The sequence below is a fragment of the Volvox carteri genome, assembly GCF_000143455.1.
Source record: "Volvox carteri f. nagariensis unplaced genomic scaffold VOLCAscaffold_145, whole genome shotgun sequence".
NCBI classification, from domain to species: domain Eukaryota; kingdom Viridiplantae; phylum Chlorophyta; class Chlorophyceae; order Chlamydomonadales; family Volvocaceae; genus Volvox; species Volvox carteri.
In genome coordinates this window covers 65,248-75,271 of record NW_003307688.1, presented here as the reverse complement: position 1 = coordinate 75,271, position 10,024 = coordinate 65,248, and the positions used below count along the sequence as shown (strand labels likewise).

Here is a 10,024-nt window from a genome sequence, read left to right as displayed (position 1 = left end):
TGAAGCGTGCAAGCTTACCAGCGGGACTGGAACTGACGGCCCCACCCCTGACTACAAGGGGGGCCTGGACCTCGTCGTGGTGGCCAACGACACGGCGATCCGAGGACTAAACGCCCGATCCATGAAGGCGCTCTTATCCGAACTCGAAGCGATGGACGCCACCGGCCTACCCAGAAAACATCTGCGACTGCGGGACATGTCCGCGGGTACTCACTGCGTCGGCACCCAACGACCCTACCCAAACAAAGTCGCTCAGGTCATGCGCAAGATGAATGCCTCAAAGCCGCCCAGACCAAGACCAACCGCCACAGTCCCCCACTCGGACGAACAGACGCTCCAGCAGCGCCTGACAGCAGCTTTTCCCGGACAAGTGCCACTCAGGATGGACCCACACACTATCATCTGGACCGACGGTAGCTGTATTAAATCGGCTGAAAACGACGGCCAGAACAAGCTGGGTGCGGCTGCATACTGTGGACCCACCGGAAAAACGCTGCACATCGACCCAGCGGGCGAAGGATGTACGAATACCATTCAACGGGCAGAGCTGGCAGCAATACGCGTAGCTCTATCAACCCAAAGGGCGGTGAACATCACCTTAACAATTGCCACTGACTCGCAGGCCTCACTGGATCTTATCAAAAGAGCAGTAAACGATCCGAGTAAACTGCATATTTCCAAGCACAAAGCCTTACTAATGGACATCGCCGACCTACTGTACGAATGCGCCCAACAGAACATAACCGTTCACTTCCTGAAAGTGAAATCGCACACAGGCCTTGATGGTAATGACAAAGCTGACAAAGGAGCAACATCGGTCGCACGAGGTGAGAACCCAGCAACATTTACTGAAAAGGCCGACAATGCCCCGTTCGATAAAGTGTTCTGGCTGAAACAACGCGACACCGGTCTTTACGTTAATGACCTGAACAAAGGCCTTTATAAGCATCTCCAGCAAGGTACCTTCGCAGGCTATACCAACGACACAATACTAACTGAAAAATGGCGTAACACCGCCTCGAAGTTAGACCCCAAATCTAGCAATTCCTTCCTCAGTAACGCAAAGATGTCACACTGGCTCAAACTGCAAGTACTGAAAGCTCGATACGGGCTGCTATTTAATGCTAAACTAAAGAAACTTTACGGACGAGGCGGAGACGGCAACTGCCCTATCTGCCGCAGCTGCGGCCCGACCGGCCCCACACCAGACTCAGGAGCCCACATACTCGGCGGGTGCCCCCACCCAACCATGAAGGGCATGTACATCAACCGGCATAACCAAGCGACGCGCACTATTGCCGACTGCGTCAACGAGGGCCACCACGGTGGTGGCTTCATGATTATGGACGCCGGTAAAGAAGAGGATCTCCCGCCGTACTGCAGTGGGACGCGCGTCCCCAAATGGATGCTGCCACACTTAGCGGATGAAGAAATCCGCCGCCTCCGCCCAGACATCCTGTTCATCCCCGACCTCCCCGCGCACAAAACCAAGCGCAAACGGTACCAGGGGCCGGAGTGCAAATCCAAGCACGATGTTTACATTGTTGAAGTGGGCTACACCAGTGACCTGCAGCACTCCGACAAACTCGAACAGAAAACCGCACAGCATGCACGGCTAACAGAGGAACTCACGAAAGCAGGCTGGACGGTGCACTACACCGAGGCGCAAATTGTCACCCTGGGAAGTACTGGGACTCTAACCAACACACTAAAACCGCTACTATGCAGACTCGGCTCGTCCGCTGAGCAGGCCCAGAAGACCTGCCTGCACCTCCACCGGCAAACAATCGAAGCAGCGGGCACGATTATCCGGGCGCGGCGAGTAATGGAGGGTACAGTCAAGTAACAGGTACAACCCGAACGGTTTCCCACGGTGGTGCGGGCATACAGGAGCGGCTACGCCGCCCCTCAGTTCCCCACCCCCTTAACACACGCCAGGCCCCGGCCGGCGTACTATTATTATTATTATTATTAATTTTTTCCGCAGTTTTCATCCCGAAGCTAAGTGGAGATTCACGTAGCAACGAAACTAAACCTATGCTACCTGCTCATGTAGCCCTAGGGTGGGGATCTGTAGCTGTACAGCAGTGCAGTGCGGCACGGAACAGTTGCAGTGCAGCATCTCTGTATACATGCTCTGGTGCCGGTTGCTGCAGGACTGTCGGCTCAGCAGCAGTTCCCGCAGATGCCCGAGAGATTTCTGTATCCGACTGTTGCCGCATCGGAGGCCTTGTTGGTGGAGCAGATTACGACTACGCGTTGGATGGCTATCGCTTTGGCGTGAACTATGTGCCCGGCGTGAATTCATCAATCGTCACCCAGGCGCCGGCCATCATGCTCGTGGGGAAAGCAACAAGTTCAGGGGTAAGGACAACAACAAGGGCGGGGAATGTGTGCACAGGCGGTGCCTGTACAGGTACAGACATGTCTGAGATATATCACAGAAAGGGGTGGGGAGCTATGTATGCAGGTAAGCGGAGTTCTAGGGTAGGGTGGGGTACCAAGCAAATGTCATTTGCATGGCACCAGGTGAAGTGTGTCTCTAGACGGTTCAGGCCCCGCCCCAGCCAGTCCTGCCCCACCCTGCTGGCTCACGCGGGTGGCACAGCCTGTAAGACCAGGCAAAGAGTACTCTTGGAGGTGCCAAGGATAGCTGATCCCTTCTCGAGCTCGTACTCGTTCCCCCATCGAACGAACGTCCTTGGGATTTTTTATTTCGTCCGTCTTTGTCCGAGTTGGAGATTTTCTATTTTCTCAGCATGTTAGTCTTATTGCCCACCCTGGGATCTGCTTTGCTTTAATTAAGGAGGGTGCGGCATTATGTCTGGAGAGCTTCATGTCGTACCCAGAATTGATCTGGGGAATTCCCATCACCCTGCTGGCTAGCAACTTGCACCAATATTGGTACATTAATGTAGAAGTACTTGCAGAAATGCCATGGGAAACCGAATCTACAACTTTGATCGAAGTCCGCAAACTATCCCTACAAACGCGGAAGGGGGTTAAGAAACTTAGGAGAATGCTTAAGAACGATAAGAACGTCCGAAGAACACGGAGGAGGCGGGTGTGCATTCTTAAACATTCTTACACTGGGATTAAGCGGTTTTATGTAAGTATGTCATATAAGTGTGCATTAAGAATGCATCAGCCATGAAAACATTCTGTACAGGTGGAGTCGCCTAATTCCGAACAGGGGGTAATTCCGAACAGGGCTACTTTGAGCACATAACGAAAGAGATAGCGATCGCGCGCTTATATTCTTAAAGTATATGATTTTTGAAGTGTTCTATGGCCGGCGGACCGTTAGTTTCAGGTCGCTGTGGTTCCGGTGCCCAATCTTGCATGGAGACCCTGATTCACGAGGCACGAATACCACAAGGCGACAGAAGTACCAAAGAACCATCAGAGCATATTGAGATATATTAAAAGTATCCAGAGAGGCCTGTGATCAGCGCTATTTATTAGATTTCGCTCGTCCGTCGTCAAGTTTCGCGGAACCTTGCGAAGGCCGGCACGGCGACTAGAAACAGACGCAACACCCCATTCTTCAACATCCAACAGCTGTTCTTTGTTTATGCATATGTTTTAGAGATTTTCAGACGGCCAAAATGGGCAAAAACAAGCGCAAGGTCCCTCCACCATCAGAGTCCGCTCCTCCAACACAGCGCAAGAAGCAAAAGCAGCAGCGCGGGCCGCGCTGGACCCAAAAAGATCTCGAGGACGCCCTTCACACCTATGAGCACACGCGGGGGTGTTCGGGGCCGGGGACGCGGCCGGGGGCGCGACAGGGGGCACACCCGTGGAGAGCGTGCATCCCAGCCGGCCAGCCCAGTCCCGGTGCTCCGTGGCAAGCGTGCCAGGCGCCCTACAAAGCGGTGGCAGGAGTACGACCAGGAGAATAATTAGGAATGAAGCAGCTGTGCTTAGTTTGACCCTTACCAGGTGGTACTTGCAGGATGCATGCATGAAGACCTCAGCGGACCCAAGCATGTAGATTCTACTGGTCGCATTGGGTGGCTATTAACTCCAGTAATAGTTTTGAAGTTATTCGGTTCTTGTGGAACGTCGTTGCGGGTCGGAACAAGCAGGTTTGGGTCACTTTGCAGGTGTTCGGAATTACCCCCATTTTCTGAGAGAGGCATTTTTGTATAGGTCTGCGAAGTGAGTGCTACACGACGGGCATTAATGCATAACGCGGTACGGGACTTGGACACCTTGAAGTGTACTACAAGGCGGTCCTACTGCAACAAACAGGACCTTGTCAGAGCAAGTGGTGCGTTTTCTATCGCGTTTCGAGTGTTAGTGTTCGGAATAAGGCGACTCCACCTGTAATGAATGCCTGATGGAGCTCTTACAGTTCCCGGATAGGTATTATATCACAGTGATTGCGAAACAGTGAACATACCATGAAATTTCATGAAAACCATCAACATGTGTCTGGGTCTAATAATGCGAGACCTATTAGATGGATTAGCGAGTTCATAGATATCTATGGCTACATCGATGGCTACATCGATGTAGCCAATAATTAAATCCCCTATCAATCACCATGCATATCTAGTGGGCCGCACTGCATATACATCAGTGTGGAGGGTGCCCGATTGGCGGCCCATCCTTGCATTCTGGGGGAGTCTTGGCAGGATGCGTGATTATGCATCCTGTCAGTTGGATACATCCTACACCCCCTTTTCATATCCTCAAGCCAATGCTTGCAAACATCCCACACCCTGGTGACTGCATCCCCTCATCCTGTGCTCGACCCTCCACTGCATCCTGACTGAGCATTCTGCCACCGAGGAGACGCTTGGTGGTTAAGAATTAGCCAGATGCTATTGTCAACGAAGGCTTTGGTAAATTCGGTCTCGGGCACTCAAGAATTGGGTGTCCCTTGCAAGGGATACGGAAGGGATACCGTAAGGGATGAGCTTCCTCCCCTTTGGGGAGAACCTTCGGTGTCAAAGGAGTGGCACTGGAGGATACCCTCCTGTATCACCTTGCCACCGGAGGATACCCTCCTGTACCACCCTGCCACCGGAGAGTACCCTCCTGTACCACCTTGCCACCGGAAGGTATACTCCTGTGCCACCTTGCCACTGGAGAGTACCCTCCTGTACCACCTTGCCACCAGAGGATACCCTCCTGTACCACCCTGCCACCGGAGAGTACCCTCCTGTACCACCTTGCCACCGGAGGGTACACTCCTGTGCCACCCTGCCACTGGAGAGTACCCTCCTGTGCCACCTTGCCACTGGAGAGTACCCACCTGTACCACCTTGCCACTGGAGGATACCGTACTGTACCAACCTGCCACCGGAGGATACCCTCCTATACCACCTTGCCACTGGAGGATACCCTCCTGTACCACCTTGCCACCGGAGAGTACCCTCCTGTACCACCCTGCCAACCGGAGAGTACCCTCCTGTACCACCTTGCCACATTGCCTGGTGATGAACCAGCACTCGTGAAGAGCAATTTTTTTTGCATTCATTTAAAGGTGAAGCTGCAGAAGATGGCAATTGCTCGTAGCAAACCCAATGGGGCCCCAGGCCCCACCAACAGTATCCTAGCACGGCAGGACTGTAATAGGGAATCTTTGGCAGGTAGGCCGAGATGTAAGCTACCCGGGTGGGGTGCTATGGCCAGGCACTTAAGTATCACGATTAGTTGGTGTTCAGAGTTCAAGACTCTGCTGCCGCCATCTCAGATTGTTTCGTACCTGTCTATGTATGCTAGTGCTTGTCGCTGGGTTGGACTTCTTCCTGCCTCAGCGAGGACTCTAAATTCCACGCTTCCGCAAAGCCAGTTGTCCCGCCAGGTGAGCGACTGCTACAGTTTCAGTAGCCCCGAACTCTTCTGGTGGGGGCTTATAGAAAACACATGAGTCTGCCAGGCTCTCCATGGAAAGCAAGGATGCTTCCATTTGGATTCAGCTAACCATGGCAGTGGCCTCGGGGCGCCTCTTGTTTTTCATGCAGCTGCAGCAGCCAGGGATGGTGTTGGGCTGCAGCAGGTATGTGGCCATGTCAGGCTGCACGCCAGGGGCCAGGGCTGATAGCTGAGTTGCTGAACAGGTGTTGAGTTTTTTGTCGTACACGCACAAATGTTAGGATACGGCACTTGGATCATATCGCACATGTTTATAGCATAGGTAGTTAATAGTTGCCTTGTGATACTTTTGAGCATCGTGTGACGAGTTTTCTTCTAGAATAGGTTTAGTTATAGTGGTAGCTCATAACTTTCGATGTCGTAGGCTCGAGTCAAATCAAGTTCATACCATAACGTTACTTTTAAACTAATTGATTTCCCCATAGTTCCTGCGGATGCCTGAGAATTACGCACTCATCATGATAAGTACATGTGAGAATGTAGGGTTCGGTGAATGAGTCTATAAGACGATGGCTTTTTCATCACGACCATCCCTTATAAATCCCACATTTTTAAGGCTTAAGAATGTAAGCAGCAAAAAGAATTTCCTGAGAATAAGACTTAAGAATGAGTGCCGTACTTAGCAAGCCTATGGTAAGAATGGTTAAAACCGGCCAAAGAGCAGCTAAGTATGCTTTAGACAAAGAATCAATAAGTTGGCCAAAGAACGTATAAGAACACCCCAAAGAATGGAAGAGAATTCATAAGACTGCTGGGCCCTAAAGAATGCTAAAGAATCTCAAAGAATGGTTTTCATGAGTAGTTGCCTTACCGCTTATAGACGTGAGTAGAGCTTGGGTACCTGCGAGCAGAAGAGTGCACTTGCTTCCGTGGGAGGAGGCGAGCCTGGTTACCGAAAACTTCAATAATCGCCGGTTGGGGTGCGAAGGGACCTGAGAGGAAAAGGGGTGGCATAGCCTTGCTCCGTGCGTTACACGCTGCCGAAAAGGCTCAGACCCGGCGCAGCACCCTGTCAGTACCCCAGGGCCTTCGAGACCTTGAGCTTCGTGCCCACGCTATCGGCCAGGTATACCAGCATGGCCTCGCGCGACCGCCAGCCCCCGTGGGCTTGGAACAACCGCTCATCGACACCCTGCTCGGCCGCCGCCGTCGCGCCACCCGAGCGCAAGCTATGCAGGCCAAACAAGGCCTGCGCTTCACCGTGCGTGATCCCCATCACCTTTGCCACGGCCTTAAGAACGTGATACCGCGCCTGCGCATAGCCGATCGCTCGCCCCTCCAGGGCTGTGGCCGTACCGGCCCGGGCGGCTTGCCCATTGAAGCCCTGAAAGAGCGGCTGGTCAGCCGAGAGGCCCGACAGCTTAAGGTACCTCTCCAAAAGGCCCACTGGGCAGGCGACGCCCTCACCCCGAGCAATGCACACCACATTGCCTTCCCGGAACTGATCATTCTTCCGCTTAGCAATAAAGACAGCGGCGTGCGTAGCGTGGAACTGCACATCTCGCACCAAGAGCCCTGCCACATCATCGTACCGGAAGAAGCCCGCGAAACACAAGGCCGTGTACGCGGCCATCATGACACTCCACACTGGGGCACCGGCGAAGGCCAACAGCCGGACGACGGCCACGATCACCTCACGATTCAGCACAGCCATCCCGAGCGAGCGTTTCGCCGCCGCGCGCACAGCCTTGCAAAAGGGGTGCTTCGTCGGGTTCGCCCCCTCACACGCCAAGTCATGCTGCATGAAAATCGCAGCACTCGCCAGCTTAACGGATGCGTAACTTGACGCCGTTTTAGCCACCGATGTTAAGTACATCCCCACCACGACCGGGCTTGCCGGTAGGTAGCAGTAGCCGCCCGCACGGCACCACGACTTAAAACCTTCCCACGGATACGTGTACACCTTCTTCGTGGAGGCCGCCCGCGATGACGCGGCAAACGCTTGACTCTCCGCCAGTAGCCCGAGATGGCTTGGTGCGACCAGCCTCCCCGCTCGCTCCCAAAAGGACGCGGCAAAGGCGTCTGAACGGCCCAGCACAAAGGCAAGCGAGGGCACACACCGGTTCCCTGTCAGTGCCGGTTACTCTCGAGGGGTTGCCAGCGGAGCGCGCCACCTCCACCGGTTCTGGAAGGAAACCCGCACTGCCCACACCCGCCACCTGGGGGCCCCAACACCAAACTCATTCGCAGCGGTTTCCCCTGGCAAGAAAAGATCCTGTTGCTTATGAGGCAGCTCGAAGCAGCCAGTGACAAACTGTGCCAACTCACCCTCGCGGGGGCACAGCAACGGCCACCACACCGCCGACTTCCACACTGGCAGGACAACCGTCCCGGTCGCCGCCTGGCTCTTCATAAACTCCAGCACCCTGCCCACCAAAGCGAATGGTGGGTTACACCAGTTGTTTTCTTTTCCCCACGCCTGCGAGAAGCAATTCACTGCCTCGGCCCCCGGACACCGAAACAAGGAGTTGAACCGCTTTAGCTGGGCATTCCCTGCCGACGCGAAGCGATCCACCGTGTGTGGGCCCCACTTGCGGTCAAGAACCTCAAACCAGACTGGGTTCAGCTTCCAGTCGTCCCCATCCTTCAACTTGCTGAAGTAGTCGGCAACCTCATTCAACTCACGAGGGATCCAGGACACACTCAACTGCACCTGGTGCTCCTTGCACCACCAGAAAATCTTCAAGGCCCACTCCTGCAAGTGTGCCTTCCGACTGCCGTGATCAACAATACGCTCCGCATTCTGGCTGTCCGTCAGCAAGTGCACTCGCCGCCCTCTCAGCTCTTCCTTCAGGGACTCGAGAGAGAAGAAGATAGCCGCCAGCTCGCGGTTCCCCGACGAAGTACGACGCAAGTCCCAAGACAAGTACCCCCGCGCGACCGGTTGCACTGAGCGTAGCCCTGGGCCTGACACAACACCCGCCCAGCCTGTAGCGCTAGCGTCATAGTTTACCTCCAGCACGTTGACCTCCGGGGGTCGCCTGATAGGGCTAGTCAGCCGCTCCCGGTCTAGCGACTGCCAAAAGCGTAATTCCTCCCGAACCTCCGGGGTAACCGTGACCTCACTCGACCACCCCCAACGGTCGGGCAGCAGGGCTGTCGACGCCCGCGTGAAGAGACGCCCCAAGCGCCCGACTACAACGTACATGCTCACCGCGTGTCCCACGACGCGTGCCAGAGTCCTGGCTGGAATGCTAGGCCGTGCTAAGGCCTCCATGACCGCTCCCTGGAACGATTCCCAACGGTCTGTTGGGACTACAAACACCCCTTTAGCGCTGTCCACCAAATAACCCAGACAGCGCACCTCCGTCGTGGGAGTCAGCACGCTCTTCTCTTTATTCAAGGCGACGCCCGCCCGCTCGAACTCACGCACGATCTCGTCCCGCCGGCTTGCGGCCGTGGCGCGATCCGACCCCAACAAGAACAAGAAGTCGTCTAGATAGTTAATGAGCCGATAGCCTTTGCCCCTCAGGTAGGCTGAAAACTCGCGCATAAGTTTAGAGAACGCCCACGGGGCAGACACGAGCCCGAAGGGCAACACTGTAAACACGTAAAAGCGACCTTCCCATTCAAAGCCTAGGTAATCGCAGGCGTCCTCGTGCATCCGGAGCTGCCAATAAGAGTTTGTGAGGTCTGCACTAATAAGCAAGTCGTTCGGCTGGATAATTTGCTCCAAGTCTGTCAGCTTCTCGAATTTGAACTTTGGGCAGTACACGTACTGGTTGACATACCGCAGGTCAAGGAGTAAGCGGAATTTGCCGGGCTGACGAGGCTTCGGTATCGCATTTAAGGGGTTAACGACCCGCGGGCGCACGCTAACCTGCCGCACGGCTCCTGCTGCCAGAAGTGCTGAGACGGATTCGGTAACAAAGGCCCGCTGCTCCAGCGCCCCTTGGTGATTTCGCATGACCCTCGGCGGCGGTGTGACGCCTGCCTGTTTCCACCACAACGGAAACCCCTGCTGCACCCACTGCTTGGTCCACGAGCTGGAGCAGACCGACAGCCACCAGTTGGCGTTCACATTGATGTTGCCAGACGCGGCAGGCAACCCGGCGCCTTGAACGACGTCACCACCCTCGTGGGACCCGGCCCAATCTGAACGCATGTTACACAAGGGCAACCGGCCGTGAGCCGGGCA

General features: G+C 54.8%; 3 protein-coding genes across 3 annotated transcripts in view; 1 reads left to right on the top strand and 2 right to left on the bottom strand.

The window, feature by feature from the left end:
* Positions 1-3,641: 3,641 nt before the first annotated feature.
* On the bottom strand, positions 3,642-4,142 carry VOLCADRAFT_100733 (uncharacterized protein; the record flags this gene model as incomplete). Its single annotated transcript, XM_002959249.1, has 3 exons — positions 3,642-3,733; positions 3,798-3,865; positions 3,940-4,142. 3 exons carry the CDS (start codon positions 4,140-4,142, stop codon positions 3,642-3,644), a joined length of 363 nt encoding a protein of 120 aa, XP_002959295.1.
* A 1,002-nt stretch (positions 4,143-5,144) lies between these two features.
* On the top strand, positions 5,145-5,441 carry VOLCADRAFT_45552 (uncharacterized protein; the record flags this gene model as incomplete). Its single annotated transcript, XM_002959256.1, has 1 exon — positions 5,145-5,441. A coding segment is annotated over one exon (297 nt), but the record flags the coding sequence as incomplete, so codon positions are not given.
* A 1,259-nt stretch (positions 5,442-6,700) lies between these two features.
* The window catches only part of VOLCADRAFT_108551 (uncharacterized protein), a gene marked incomplete at its 3' end in the record, with an annotated part of 4,140 nt that continues 816 nt past the window's right edge, over positions 6,701-10,024 (bottom strand). The window contains exons 2-5 of the mRNA XM_002959248.1: positions 9,707-9,961; positions 7,947-8,045; positions 7,750-7,908; positions 6,701-6,727 (exon numbers count right to left, since the gene is read on the bottom strand). Coding sequence (XP_002959294.1) covers positions 6,701-6,727; positions 7,750-7,908; positions 7,947-8,045; positions 9,707-9,961 — 540 coding nt within the window. The remainder of the gene's footprint in view (positions 6,728-7,749; positions 7,909-7,946; positions 8,046-9,706; positions 9,962-10,024) is intronic.